The sequence below is a fragment of the Lipophrys pholis genome (genome assembly GCF_963383615.2).
Source record: "Lipophrys pholis genome assembly, chromosome: 13".
In the NCBI taxonomy this organism is placed as follows: Eukaryota; Metazoa; Chordata; class Actinopteri; order Blenniiformes; family Blenniidae; genus Lipophrys; species Lipophrys pholis.
In genome coordinates, this window is record NC_137632.1 from 1,579,732 (window position 1) to 1,595,920 (window position 16,189).

Consider the following 16,189-nt stretch of genomic DNA (forward strand, 5'->3'; position numbering starts at 1 on the left):
CATTATATACCTCAGTTAACTAAACTATGGAAATTTATAATATAATTCATATAGCAAAAGTGTTTGAACATTTTAACAGCGACATACAGAGAGATAGCAATACATGGTGAGGCTCAGCTGGCTGCTGCCTCAGCGCAAGTCTCTTCTCAGTATTTGAACGGTAAATGTGAAAATTCAGCAATTTTGAATAAAATGGCACTGCCATCGTGTGTGTGTGTGTGTGTGTGTGTGTGTGTGTGTGTGTGTGTGTGTGTGTGTGTGTGTGTGTGTGTGTGTGTGTGTGTGTGTGTGTGTGTGTGTGTGTGTGTGTGTGTGTGTGTGTGTGTGTGTGTGTGTGTGTGTGTGTGTGTGTGTGTGTGTGTGTGTGTGTGTGTGTTCTATCTCAGCTTGGCAAGCAGCCAGCAGCAGTGAGAGAAAATGAGCCCTGCCGACGAGGACATCTCGAATAAATGATTATTAATCGAGAACCGTTTAAAATAAAGACAAAAGTAGCCCCTCATTCAAAGCACAAGACCTGTAGCTACATATTGGTGTAGATTCATCAACCTTTGAGTATGTTTAGTGGGTGAAATGTGTGTTTGAAATCCATGTGGACGAGACGGTGGCATCCGGCGTTCGGAACTTAGATGGCTAATTTAAAAAAAAACAAAAAAAACGGCTGGATTAGTCAAAACGTTGAAAAGAATTATTGCGCAGGAGAGTCTCCTCTATCATTTCATAGTCTTTTGAAGGAGATATGATATTCGCCCTCAGAGGAGATAGTATTTAAGCTGCAGTGAGGAGGCGGGATTCGGTGTTAAAAACTTTGATGGCTAATAGACCTTTTTCACCACAACCAGAAGTCGCGTCTCAAGAAGCTCGGTCACTTCCTGTTTGTGCCGGTCGTATTGAAAATGGATCCTATCTTTTCACAAACGCTCCTGAACTTGCCAACTTTTTCATTTGCTAATGCGGAGGCCATAGCAGCCATATGCGAACAAATACACTTGAAAAGGGGTATAAGTTCTTCCGTGTTTGCTATGATAATATGGGAAAGTGATGATGATGATGATGATGATGATGTCAGATGTTTACCTTGACCCTGCTTTGCTTCTGCAGACTTCTAGTATCAGATACTATGGAGGGACAGGTAGTGGTCAGAGCTCCATGCTTCAGGTCCATGAGGAACCATGAGGAACCATGAGGAACCTTACAGACTGCAGGTTGAAACAGTCAGAGAGTCGCTGGGCTCATGTTCAGTAGTTTGACTTCCTGTTCTTCAGCTGTCATAGATGAGAGCTGAAGAACTTTCATGTACGATGGACACTCCTGTATGACGGAGCGGTACTATTCCTCTTCTGCTGCTCTGAATTCTGGTACTTGATTAAAGCTAATTATGTTTTAACAAATATTAATTTCTATATATGTGCTAAAAACACTTCTCTGTTTTAGACCTCACTGGGTGTTGACCAGCTGAGTTGTTGGTTTATTCCTGTAGTTGTGCAGCTGGTAAAGCCTTTAACCACCATGTAGTTGAACTCCTGGATCAGACTGCTCACTCCTCCCAGCTCCAGCTGCCAACGCTTCCTCCTGCACTGACCTGCACAGGTGATCTACACAGATGGACCAGACCAAGAACACAGGTGATCTACACATGGAACAGACCAAGAACACAGGTAAAAAAATAAAAAAATAATAAAAAAGTGGAACCATTGTTTTCCTTTTGTAATATCATTTAGTATGTGACAATCTCCTTAGTAGTTTTAGCAACTTAAGTAAAAATCTTAGCTCTCTCAAATCTATCCCTCCATGTCTTATCAAATTGCTCACCTGTCCCTTTATTTATTTGTTTATTTGTTGTAAGGGGCTCCACCCTGAACCTGCCAGTGAGGTGGTGGTGGAAACAGATGTGTGCAGTGCAGATGTGCAGAGCTTACCCAGGTATCATTTATTGGTTATTAATGTTTTTATGCTTGTAATGTTTCCTTTGTCAGAACCTACTGTGATGATGTCACTCGTGTGTTTGTAGGACCACTTCCTGATCCCGACATCCTGACATCAGGAGAAAGACTACGTCCACTGGAGGCCCAACCACTCAGAGCTCTCCTAGTAGATTTCCTCTCAACTCTGGAGTTGGTCCAAACCAAATGATGTCTCCCAGGTTGCTGAGCTCAAGGCTCAGGATGGCCACACAAGTCTGAGGCATTCACACACATACTCCTGGCAGGGACAGGGACAGGGACAGGGACAGGGACAGGGTCAGCTGGTCAGCTGGTAATCACAAGGATGGAATGGTGCCACTTTGTCACTGACACATTTAGAACCTTAACTGTAGAGTGAGAGTGGTGTGATGAATCGTTCATTGACCAGATGGAATCTAAACTAGACATGTTTTACTTCAACACCAATGTGTTTATTTCAATGCAGTAATGACCATATTAAAATGTATAAATTATCATTTTGTCCCTTTGTGTTTTGAACATTAAATCTCAAGTTGTGTGAATCACTCTAAACCTTGTCAATAGTGTCAATAGTGTAAATAGTGTCTAACATGTCAATAAGCTGCTCCTTCCTGCCCACAGCCACCCTGAAGCAGAACATTAAAGCTCTGATTGATGATTCCATCTGCCTCATATATGGACCAGATGGAACAATGGACTCCCAGAAGATCTGGAACCCTCTCAGAGGGGAATCTGCTGTAGAACCGGATCTGCTCATCAGAAACACCATAGTGACTAAGAAGTGTGGGAGACAAATCCACTTTCTCCAGCCTGGCTTCCAACTCCTTGATATATTCAAGAGCTTCATCTAGTGCAGCTATAAAACCAAATAAAAGTATATCATAAAATCAAATTTATTAGAATATAAATAAGATCTAACTATAAAATAATTAACTCCCAGTGTTATAAATGGCCATGTCCATCCCTCCATCCCTCCATCCATCTTCTCCATCTTATCTGTTCCCAGGTGGTGGGGGTGTCAGTCTGAGCACCATCACCCAGATCACATTGACCCAAGGAAGGTGGCGCCCAGCGTGGGACATGAACCCTCTACCTTGAGACTGAGAGTCTCATGCTCTACCTACTGAGCTGGCCGGGGACTAAATGGCCATGTATTAGTATTAATTTTTATCTCATGTTTTCATTATTTTATTTTTCAAATGTAAAACTTAATTAAAACATTAATCTTATTTTCATTTTCACTGGTTAGCAGGATTGTTTTAATTATTGAGCTCCTGTGACATTATTTTCTTGTGGATCAATACATTGTGTGAGTCGAGGTGCAAGGATAAGGTATATGTATCCGTCATTGATTTGATCTCTAGATGGTATATACACACTGGTGCTTCAACAAGTCCTGCAATTGCAGCAACAGTTATATTTGATCTTATATGACAAATTTATGCAATTTACCATCTTAGATATTTACCCGCGGAAGTGTGAAAAGGGTCTATAAAAACAAAACCGCTCAACGACTGAAAATGATATTGGGGATTATTGAGGAGGAGAGTCTCCTCTGTCATTTAACAGGTTTCTGAAGTCGATAGATAGTCGTGCTCAGAGTAGCTAGCATTTGCAAATCTTATTTTGAAAGGCAAATTGCGGACTTCCTGTTGGATTTAGGTCAGGGGTACCAGCATGTTATTTGTAGGGCTCCATGACACGAACAATGAGACGAGTTTTGGTTTGATCTCGCTACGACATTCCTATGGGCCGTGGTCGCCGTTTAAGTGTTTTTGGTGGCCGTTTTGCTGTTTGTAGGTGGTGCTAGAGAGCACATTTTGACACTGTGGGGGTTAATTTTTACATTTTCTTATAATGTTATCCAGTGTTAATGAGCATGCCAAATTTGGTGAGTCGTTTAGTATGTTTAGGAGGTCAAATGTGTTCTCCTTCAGAGGTTGAGGGCCTTTTTTTGGGTGAAAATTGTACTTTGAAAGGTGAATTTTGGACTTCCTGTCGGATTTAGGTCTGGAGTGCTAGGAGCTCCTTGCAACGCTTTGTGAATAATGGCACAGGACCCTATTGTATTTATAATGTTTCTTATTAGGGACCGAGCAGAAAGGTCGAGGCCTGGGCCTGGAGGCCTGGAGGCCTGGGCCTGGGCCTGGAGACGAGGACTCTATTGTATTTGTAATGTTTATTATTATTATTAGGGACCGAGCAGAAAGGCGGAGGCCTGGGCCTCCAGGCCCAGGCCCAGGCCTCCAGGTCCAGGCCTCCGCCTTTCTGCTCGGTCCATAATAAGAAACATTATAAATACAATAGGGTCCTGTGCCCTTATTCACAAAGCGTTGCAAGGAGCTCCTATCTTAGCCTAAAAGCTACCAGCAAGGAATTCTTGGCTTAAAAGTGATTGAGTAAGTTTCTAAGAGCAACTCTTAGCAAGGAGTTGACAGCAACTTTTATCTTAGTGAGGAGGTGTGGTTGACCCCGTTGCTATGTATGATGCAGTCTGCTGAAAGCTGATTGGCTGTTGGAGAAACCACCGCTCACCACTGTATTTTCTCTTATAGAGGTCAGTTCAGGGTTAACTCTGGGTTTTCTGGCACTGAGCTTTGAAGGAGGTTTTTAGGGACCTCGCCCTAAAGGCCAAGTCTCCTTTGCCAGGACCCTATTGTATTTGTAATCTTTCTTCTTTATGTAGCACACAATAGCATGTTAGCTATTCCACAGAAACCACATTATTAGGGACTGAGCCCGAAAGGGTTCTGGAGGCCAGCGCTCGTATTCACGAAGCATCCTAAGGCTAAAAGTCGCTCGTAGTGACGTCACTCTTAAGAAAAATCTTTAATTGAAGATTTTTCATTGAAGTTTTCCTTACTAAGATAAAGAAGCATCTTAAGCCCTCAGAGTGCTCCTGCGATGAAAAACCGCTAAAGGTAGTGAGGAGGACTTTTAAGAAGCCTCAGTAAGAGTTTCTTAAACAGACAAGATGGCAGAAAGAAGGAAAGACGTTTGTTTAAGGACAACGATTTAATGACACGCTACTGGCTCGATCATGCAGGAAGAATGTTTGTGGTCGACCTCATCAGGGATGAGCTTACTTCGCCGACACAGTGAAGCAACGGAATATCGCCCGAGATGAAGGTGATCACAACATTGTGATACCTGGCGACAGGGAAGATGCAGCAGCGTAGTGGTGATGACGGGGGTCTGTCACAACCCTCCGTCAGCAGAGTCATCAGTCTGACCATTGCAGCGGTTTCACAACCCCACATTGTTGCACAGTTTATCGCCTTCCATTGGATGCTGACTCGTTGCAGGCAAGCAAAAGGGCATTCGTGGACATAGCAGGTTTCCTGGTGTTGTTGGTGTCATTGATGGCACTGACGTCCTCATAACGGCACCGTCACAAGACGAGGATGTTTATGTCAATGGGAAACGCTGCCACAGCATCAACACGCACATTGTTTTTAATGCAAACTGTATGGCTGTGGGCGTTGTGGCAAAATGGCTACGCTCAACGCACGACTCCCGGATGCTGTCTGAGGGCGGGCTGAGAGCTGTCTGAAGGACACTATGTGCCAGCTGGACACCACCTGTTAGAGGACAGTGGTTACCCTGAACACCTTGGCTTCTCACTCCATACCTTCGTCCAGATGCAGGACCACAACTGAATTGCAATTTAGTTATACAATTACAATATACAATTACAAAATAATGTTAAATTATAGCCAATAATGCGTTGACATTAAGGAGCAGTTGGATTATCTTATTACTTTAAATGTCTCCCTAAAACAATTTCCAGCTCTTGTGTACAACTGCTTTATTTTTTGTTTTGTTTGTTATAGGCCAATAAGAAAACACCAGCGATGGTTGAGCACCCCGCATTGGACAGTTGAAACGGAGATTCCATGTGTTGCACGGGGAAGTGAGGCTGTCACCAGGAAAGGTCTGCCAAATAATACTCCCCTGTGCAGAACTTCACAATATCTGCAAGGCCAGGCACCTCCCTGAACCTCCCGAGGAAGGGCAGAACAGCGATGATGAAGAGGATGGTGATGAAAATGTTCAGCAACTGCAGCAGGAGGGGAATTTCGCTCTGACAGCTAATCCGTACAGAGCTCAGTTTACACAGTTGCACTTTAGCTCATTCCCAATCAGTGACTGCTTTGAACCAACATATACATAAACAGTGAAACGTGTTAAAGTAAATCATAAGATGCATCAATTAATTGTCAGCCAATTTATATTTCAAATGCTCAATTTTGAGCCTGAAATACTCCTAGAAGAAGGACTTTTTTGTTCTGTTTAGGAAGATCCATTTCTGCTTCCAACTTGTCCTGCAGGGATGTTGGCGAGGAAGCAGGAGGAAGAGGAGGAGGAGGAGCAGGAAGAGGAGGAGGAGGAGCAGGAGGAAGAGGAGGAGGAGGAGGAGGAGGAGGCATCTCAGGCTGAACGTGGTCCTGTGACGTGGAAGGCCCCGGTTCCTCTGATGGCTCAGAGCTGAAGAGAAGAGACAATATTCAGCCTTGGTTATCATTATTGCTGTTTTTTATTTCTTTTTCTGCATTCCACATGGCTACATAATACCTTAAAAATGTAATTGATTTCCATTTTATTTATATTACACTAACTGCAACAATAAACCAGGTCACAGCGCTCATCACAATATATTGAATTTTTCAGAGAAACCCCAACAAATTCCTCTGAAAATAGACAATGCATCCGACTGTAAATACATGTTTTACTCTTGATATCTTCTCAGGTGAAAATGAATTTGTCCTACCTTTGACGCAGTTCTGCCAGCTGGATCAATGAGCTGTCAATGCCCTCCTCCAGGCCGCTGATGCTGGTGTCAGACCTTCCCAACACACTAAAAACAGTGTTTGCCAGCTGGGACAGCTGTTTAGCTGATGATCCACCCCCTGAAGAGTTCAGTAAATGAGCATATCAAATTCATTCATCTTCTCACACTTATCCATCTCCGGGGGTGTCAGTCTGAGCACCGTCACCCAGATCACATAGCACCATTAAGAACCTTCCTGCAGGTGGAGAGCCCACAGGAAGGTGGTGCCCAGCGTGGGACATGAACCCTCTATCTTGAGATTGCGAGTCTCATGCTCTACCTACTGAGCTGGCCGGGGAAATTCTGAAATATTCATACAGATTAATGTCAAAGAAAGTGATGTCAGCAATCATACGTAGTTTGAATGGTATATACTACTACATTCACCTGTTTGAGAAGAACTTCGTTTGCATGCTGCAAACTCCGCTCTGGCTTTCCACTGCAGCAGTACCACCACTTCTCACACTCGTCACTTGTGCTACAAGGAGAGGGAAAGACGCATTGAGTTGCTGGGCAATGCGCTCCCAGGCCTGCCTCTGCCCTGGTGCAGTGATCCTGGGACCCAGTTTGCCTGTTAATATGGTTTTATTTTCCTCCACAAGCTGTGCTCACAGCAGGCACTGCTCTCCTGTCCAGTTGGGCTTTCTAGTTTTTTTTTTGGTTTCCATTCCGGTTAGTTACGTTTGTGGTTTTCATCATTCTGCCAAGTTTAATCTCTTTTTATAAGACCGCCAACAATCACAGTAATTGGTGACAGCTGCGTTGCGTCCACCATTAATATCAAATACATTAAGTGGTAAAAATAACCAGCGTGGACAGAAAAGAACAATAATCAAATCAATATAGTAGTCGGCATGTGAATCAGGTAAGTTCCATAAATTTTTAAACTGTGAACAAATTAATGTAAGTTTTTGAGTTTCATAAAATAGTCATAAAAGAATTTTTATGATGACTCAGTTTTTGTTTTTTTTCTCCCCCTTGTCCTGTTCGGCAGCTTGACCAAACAATATGATGTGATCTAGAACCTTCTGGAGTCAGAACAGTTTTTGCTCTTCAACAGGAAGAGACCTGGAGTCTCCTCTTGTTGCTGCTTTTATTAGAAGTTGGCATGGCTGCTTTACACGACCGGGGGGGGAACGCTCAAAGAGAGAGTGAGAAGAGAAGAGAGAGAGGTTGAGGGGGATGGGGCCGGGGATAACATACAATACCCTTGTTGTGCTACATATATTATTTACAGTATCACACTGATCCAAATACTTTCCAACTGTTATTAGATTAAACCAGCCTGCGCAGCTCTGTCTAGACAGTAACATGATTTTCTAGATTAAACCAGCCTGAGCAGCTCTGTCTAGACAGTAACATGATTTTCTAGATTAACCAGCCTGAGCAGCTCTATCTAGACCAGATATGGGCAAACTACGGCGCGCGGGCCACATACGGCCCGTTAGGCTTTTTAATCCGGCCCGCCGAACTTGTCCAAATTATAGTAAAAACCTCCTTCATTTTCCCCTTTCCCTGCAATGCCCACGTTCCCCAATAGATGGCGCACTCAAAACACATTGACCGTTGTTGGAGTGGCGCGTATTTCTCTTTATTTCACTTTAATTTTCACTTCGTTTCATGTCACCATTTGAGCCCTTCTGTGAAAATGAGTGGACCAAAGAGAAGGAAAGTGGACAGCGAATGCCGAGTCTTTAATAAGGAGTGGACAACAAAATACTTTTTCAGTGAAGTCCGATCAACGGCTGTATGTCTGATATGCCAAGAAGCTGTTGCGGTTTTCAAAGAGTACAATATCAGCCGTCACTTTGCCACGAAGCATGTAAACTATGCTAGCAAGCAGTCAACACAAGAACGGGCGGCTCCTGCTCAGAGGTTGGCAGCTAATTTACAGAGTCAACAGAACTTTTTTCACCGACAAACTGCAATTCAAGAGTCAAGTACCAAGGCAAGTTATTTGCTGGCATTCAAATTAGCAAAGGCTAGCAAGCCTTTCTCCGAAGGCGAGTTTTTGAAAGAGTGCATGGTTGAGACAGCAGGTCTCTTGTGTCCGGAGAGCAAAGCCAAGTTTGAAAAAATCAGTTTAGCACGCAGGACAGTGACTCGCCGCGTGGAACTGATTGACGCAGATATAGTCAGCGAGTTAAACAAAAAGGCGGAGTCCTTTAAGTTATATTCACTAGCACTGGATGAAAGTAACGACATATAAGACACTGCTCAGCTCCTAATTTTTATCCGAGGGATTAACGACAGTTTTGAGATAACGGAGGAGCTTTTGAGCATGGAATCACTGAAAGGGAAAACGTGAGGAGAGGACTTATATGAACAGGTGTCTGCTGTCATCGAGAGAATGAAGCTACCTTGGAGTAAACTTACCAATGTCACCACGGATGGATCGCCAAATTTAACTGGAAAAAACGTCGGGCTGCTGAAAAGAATCCAGGATAAAGTGAAAGAAGAAAACCCTGACCAGGATGTTATTTTTCTTCACTCCATCATTCATCAGGAGTCTCTGTGTAAGTCTATATTGCAGCTTAATCACGTCGTGGATCCAGTTGTAAAACTTGTTAACTTCATACGAGCAAGGGGACTTAATCATCGTCAGTTCATTACGTTCCTGGAAGAAACTGATGCGGATCACCAGGACCTACTTTACCACTCTCGTGTCCGCTGGTTAAGTTTGGGGAAAGTGTTTCAACGAGTCTGGGAGCTCAAAGAGGAGATTCGCTCATTTTTGGAGTTAATGGGGAAATCCGACGAATTCCCCGAGCTGAGCGACACAAACTGGCTTTGTGACTTTGCGTTTGCTGTGGACATATTTTCACACATGAATGAGCTGAACGTGAAGCTACAGGGGAAAGATCAGTTTGTGCACGACATGTACACAAATGTGAGAGCCTTCAAATCCAAGCTGGTTTTATTCTCCAGGCAAATGTCAAACAAATCTTTCGCACATTTTCCCACACTAGCCGTGCAGAAAGAGGCTGCCCGAAATGCGAAGAAATACTGCAAATCACTGGACGACCTGCACAGAGAATTTTGCCGTCGGTTCTGTGATTTTGAAAAAATTGACAAGTCACTTCAACTGGTGTCCTGTCCCCTGTCACAAGACCCCGAATCAGCACCACAGGAGCTGCAATTGGAACTGATCGATCTTCAGTCTGACTCCGTCTCAAAGGAGAAGTTCAAGTCTCTTAAACTGAATGACTTTTATGCTTCACTTAACGAGACCACGTTTCCAAACCTCCGGAGGACGGCACAGAAGATGCTGGTGTTGTTTGGCTCGACCTACATGTGTGAGCAGACGTTTAGCGTCATGAAAATCAACAAAGCCCATCACAGATCCAAGTTAACAGACCAACACCTCAGATCTGTCCTGAGAATTGCCACAACCAAACTAACTCCAGACTTTGATGCACTGGCAAAAAAGGGAGACCAACAACACTGTTCCCACTGAAATTGGTGAGTTTTTCTGCTGTGTTATGAAAAAATGCATATGGAAAGTTTGGAAGTGCGTCTTTTCATTAAGAGTAATGCGCATTTACGCACAGCAGCGGTACAGTAGCTTAATTAACACGCCGCACATCGCTCTTAATTTCAATTTCAATTATCAGCTGCAGGTAGGATATTTAAAACAGCCTATGTCTGTGTGCTTGGCAAAGATACACGTGTACTGTTTGCGCGTGAAGGTGAGGGCGTCCGTGGCAATTTTGTAGAGCGCGCGGTCAGGACAATCCATCCATGATTTTGCGGGGTTTAAAACAAGTAGATATTATTGAGCTTGAGTATATCGTTGTGTAATAATATGTTTTGAATGTTGAAAGTGATTCCATTTTTCAATAAATGTTGATTTCTTTAACTTTGCACCTTCGATTGAAACTTATTAAAAACAGATGCAATCTTGATAAATCACAGTGCGTATGCTATTTTAATCTATTTACATTTCCTCCTCCCAGTATCATGCAAAATAGTATGTAAACGCCATATCTTGCATATTCCTTGAGACAAACTTATTAACTGATAAGGGCTATTTTTCACATTTGAAAGACAGTTAATAAATTGGGTTGTAGTGTTCTTACTGTGCTATGAGGTTTGCACACACTACATGTAATGCTTTAGTATATCCGGCCCAAACACTCCATCCAAATGCTCCAGGCCCTCTGTCAAATTTTAGAACCCATTGTGGCCCGCGAGTCAAAAAGTTTGCCCACCCCTGATCTAGACAGTAACAGGATTTTCTAGATTAACCAGCCTGAGCAGCTCTATCTAGACAGTAACATCATTTTCTAGATTAACCAGCCTGAGCAGCTCTATCTAGACAGTCACATGAAGCAGGAACATGAATTAACAAAGAGGCAACAACAAAAGAGGAACATTATTTTGAGAGTTTGAGCAAATGATGACAGAGAACAAGCAACTTCAGAAGCACCTTTCATGAGGCGTGGAAGTGTGTGTGTGTGTGTGTGTGTGTGTGTGTGTGTGTGTGTGTGTGTGTGTGTGTGTGTGTGTGTGTGTGTGTGTGTGTGTGTGTGTGTGTGTGTGGTTGTCCACTGGGTGTGGTAAAACCTGTTGTGGGGGGGACCCGTAGCGACACCCCGGGGCCTGAGGCCATCAGGCCCAGACATCGCCACCCCGGCCCACAGCAGCCCCCCAGGCCCGGGGAGGCCCCAGAGAACCACCCCAGAGAGCCATGCCCCCGCCCAGAAAGCACCAGATAGAGAATGCAGAGAGTAATCCCCCCCAGGCAAGAGGCGCCCACGGGAGAAGGATGAAGGGCACAGGGCCCCCGGCCCCGACCCAAGCTGCCAAGCTGAGACCAGCCGGAGCGGGCCGAGAGCCCCCCCCCACCCCAGCAGCAAAGCCCGCCGCACCCCCGGGAGCCGGCTCACCCATCCCCCCCCCCCGAACCCGGCAAGGCAGAGATGGCCCCAGCCGGCGCCCCCCGGACCAGCCCCGCCCCCAGACCAGGAAAAGCGAAGGCCCGAACAGGCCAGGTCGGAGGACAGTCAACTCTCCTCCCCCAGGAGCCCCATATCCCACCCCCCACTTTCCCGCCCCATAACCCCCCGATCTTGATAGATACACCCACACCCACCCCAACACAGACACAGACTTGGACACACTCCCACTCCCACTCCCACTCACACACTTGGGGGGGTGATGCCTCTCGCCCCCCAGGCCGCCAGCCAGGCCCCCACCCAGCCTCCGCGAGATCCCATCCTCCACTAATCCAACAGCGAATGGGGAAGGAGCACCGCACCCCAGCCCCCCCACGAGCACCACGCCCAAGGGAGCGCACCCCCCGCATTCCAGCCGCACTCACCCCAGGCCGGGGTGGGACCCCAGCGGGAGGTGCTGGGGGGAGCCACATCTCCCGCCCCCCCACCCTGTGCAGTGTTGGATGCATGTAGGGGTGTGTCTTTGTGTTTTGAAGAAGTGGGTGCAATGTGTGTGTCTATGGTGCGGTTTAAAATTGGGGGTAGTGGGACCCGGGCGTTCTACCGCTGACAAGCGGCAGAACCCCGAAAGCCGCTTACCCCCTCAAGACCCTGCGTGACTCGGTGTGGTTAAAATTGTGGGTGGTGCAAAGTCGGGAGAGGACCCAGACCGCAGTTAAGTAGCCTTGACCCCCCACCCTAGGCACCGCCCCACTGTTCCCTATTGTGGAGTGATGTAAGGTGAGGTAAGGCAGGGAGGGTTGTGAGGGAGGGGGTCCCCACGTCGTTAGGACATGATTACACATTGTTAATACATCGCAAGATATTTGATTAATTTTACTCTCCATTCATTACCGCCCATAATCAGGAAGCATCTCAGAGTCTCTCAGGGAGTTCCTGTCTTAGCCTAAAAGTTCCTAGCAAAGAATTCTCAGCTTAAAAGTGATTCAGGAAGTGTCTAAGATCAACTCTGAGCGAGGAGTTGACAGCAACTTTTATCTTAGTGAGGAGGTGTGGTTGACTCCGTTGCTTTTGCCCCGATGCAGTCTGCTGAAAGCTGATTGGCTGTCAGAGAAAGGAAGACAGGAAAAAGCCTCTGTGCTCCTCGTAATAAATGGAGAGTAAAATTAACCCATCAAATGTCTTGAAATATCTTATTACAGAAACGGCGCACCAAGCAGAGACAAAAAAAAACACCCCTTTAAAATGTTTACTTTTTTCAGAGCTTCAAAAAAATTGTCCGCACAGTGCGCGGCCCCTCTGATTAAATAAACAGAGAACATCTTTCCTGTCTTTTCGTCTTTTTGTCATCTTGTCTGTTTAAGACACTTTTAGGTTCTACAAAGTCCTCCCCATTACTTTTAGTGGTTTTCCACGAGGAGCTCTCTGAGGGCTTAAGATGCTTTGTGAATTACTTTTATCTTAGTAAGGGAAAATTCTAAGAAAAGTCTTAAACTTCAAGGAATTGTAAGATTTTTCTCAAGAGGGACGTCACTACGAGCGACTTTTAGCCTTAGGATGCTTCGTGAATACGAGCCCTGGCCTCCAGAACCCTTTCGGGCTCAGTCCCTAATAATGTGATTTCTGTGGAATAGCTAACATGCTATTGTGTGCTACATAAAGAAGAAAGATTACAAATACAATAGGGTCCTGGCAAAGGAGGCTTGGCCTTTAGGGCGAGGTCCTTAAAAACCTCCTTCAAAGCTCAGTGCCAGAAAACCCAGAGTTAACCCTGAACTGACCTCTATAAGAGAAATACAGTGTTGTGGTGCAGGCCTCAGGAGTGAGCGGTGGATCATGTTATTTATTCCCAGCGATGGGCACGTCATGGCATGATGGCAGAGTGGTCATCCCCCAATTGGAAGGTTGCAGGTTTGAATCCCATCTCCACCTACCCACATGCCGAAGTGTCCTTGGGCAAGACACTGGACCCCAAACGGCTCCCATTGCAGTGACAGCGCCTTGCATGGCCGCAGCCTCAAATGGTGTGTGAATGGGTGAATGTCATGAACGAGGTAAAGCGCTTTGGGGCTTACTCATGCAGCTGTAAGGCGCTATGGAAGTGAAATCCATTTTTGCATTTAAATAAATGTGGTCAAAATATGAATGACAACAAAAGAGATCAGTTGAGCAACACTTTAGTTGCTGGCATGATAAAGATGCACCACCAAGTCCTATCTATTTTTATTAAGGAAATGAATTCCACATCAGATGAAGTGGGAGACACATGCAGTCACAAGTTCTTTCCATATATTGTGAAATTTATTTTCATGACAGAAAAAAAAGATTGGAGCATTTGTGAGGTAATGAAAAAAGGTTGCTCTAATCTGTCTACAGTATGTTGGCCTCACGGGATCCCGGCTTCAGGATCTGGAGAGTAACAATGACTCTGATGCAGTTTCTGAACCACCGGTAGAAAAAGGCATAAATCAGAGGGTTGAGACAAGAATTAACATAAAACAAACACATTACAAAAGCAGCAGATGAAGCACTGACCACCGCATCGTCACCTTTAAGCGTAACACAGAAATAAGGACAGACACACATTAGAAAGATGACAACAACAACACCCAGAGTCCTGGCTGCTTTCAGCTCAGATTTCTTCACAGTGACTCTGACTGAACCCTGAAGTGTGACATCTTTAATATGAGACCTCATAGCACGGGCCTGAGACACAGCCACCACAAAGAGTCTCACGTACAGAATCACAATGACTGTGACAGGGCCGATAAAGGAGCACAAAACATCTGCAATCCCGGCATAATAATCTTTGATAACTACACACTCACCAAGACAAGTATTATACCTTCCTGGGTGTTTGATGTTGTCTTTCAACAACAGGCAGTGAAAAAAGGCACAAATCATCCAACACACTGAAACACAGACCTTAACCCTGTTCTGAGTAACTTTGGTGGGATACAGTAGAGGATAACAAACGGCCACATAGCGGTCGATCGATATCAGCACCATTGTTCCTATTGAAGCTGACGTGAAAATATGGTCAAAAATGAAATATACAGCACACATCAGGTCACCAAGGAACCAGCAGCCATCAATTAGGATGATCTGAAAAACCATGAGGAGGCCAACGAAGAAATCAGACACGGCCAGAGAGAGGAGTAGGAGGTTGGTAGGAGTGTGCAGCTTCCTGGAGAAAGAAGAGAGCAACACACTGATCACTGTGTGAAGTAACAAACATCAGACCGGTAGCCAAAAGCATGTCCAGAGAACAGAAACAGGATGTTTTCTTCACATAAGTTGATGAAGTGAAGTACTTGAAGTGGGAGATGGAGATGATGACCAGCAGGTTGAGAACTACAGTGAGCACAGAGATGGAGGACAGGGTGAAGTAAATGAGCATTGACACTGAATGAGGACGCATGATCGTCCTACAGGACGAGTTGAGTTGTGGAAAGCAGAGTTCAGCTTCCTCAGAGGTTGTTGACATCATTTCAATGAGAAGAAGCTGCAGAGCCTTGTCACCTTTCTGCCTTATGCTCATGGTCATGTTCTCATTTATTCCTTATTTGCCACATAGCTCCTCCCCTCCTGCAGAGTGACTCAGAAGAGACCCGTCAATCCTGATCAACACATAAAAACACAGAAATAATCTTGTTGTGCTCTCTATTTTAAAATCATAATTTTGTCATATATTTGAATTCCGTTAGGCTACTGGCCTGACGCCTCAATAAAACTTCCCATATGGCCAGGACCCTATTGTATTTGTAATGTTTCTGATTATTTTGTTCCCACTCCTGACACCTCTTTGAGCCCAAATTTGACCCATTAAACTCACTCAAAAGCTCACTAATTTTGGCATGCTCATCAAGACTGCGAACATTTTAAGGAAATGTAAAAATTAACCCCCAGAGTGCCAAAATGGGCTCTCAAGCACCATCTAGAAACACTAAAAAGGCCACCTTGGCCTGTAGGAATGTCGTAGGGAGATCAAACTAAAACTCAATTGTTCGTCTCAGACCAAAAAATACCCCTCACCTATATCCAACAGGAAGTCGGCACTTTGCTTTTCAAAATAAGATTTTCACTCAAAAAGAGTCCTCACGCAAACGGTATCTCCTCTGAGGGTGAATATTGTATCAGCTTCAAAACGGAGGAGACTCTCCTGCTCAATAATTCTGTTCAACTTTTTGATTAGTTGAGTGGTTTCGTTTTTATTAGCCGTCAAAGTTCCAAATGCCGAATCCCGCCGCCTCCCTCCTCTCATTCAAATACATGGGAAAACCAAAATGTCTCCTCAAAAACAGCCGTGACAGAACACCCCGAACAAGTGGCGCCTGTGGCTAAACCGTGACTCTGAGTGAAAAAGCGAGCTGATCAGAAGCGCGACAAGAACCTGCTGAACAACACGATGTAACACATGTGGGGAAACTTCTATAAAACCTGACCTTTTTGACTGGAGAGAACAATGCTTTCTTTTTTTTTGTTCCCACAATTTCACGTGACATTCATCATTGAGTCAG

The 16,189-nt window shown here is 44.8% G+C and overlaps 1 protein-coding gene across 1 annotated transcript; it reads right to left on the minus strand.

Annotated features, from left to right (window-relative positions):
• Positions 1-14,039: 14,039 nt before the first annotated feature.
• Positions 14,040-15,216, minus strand: LOC308118639 (trace amine-associated receptor 13c-like; the record flags this gene model as incomplete). The annotated part of the gene is made up of 2 exons (XM_080478147.1): positions 14,040-14,856; positions 14,984-15,216. The coding sequence occupies 2 exons, from the start codon at positions 15,214-15,216 to the stop codon at positions 14,040-14,042; spliced, it is 1,050 nt and encodes a 349-aa protein (XP_080334273.1).
• Positions 15,217-16,189: the final 973 nt, after the last annotated feature.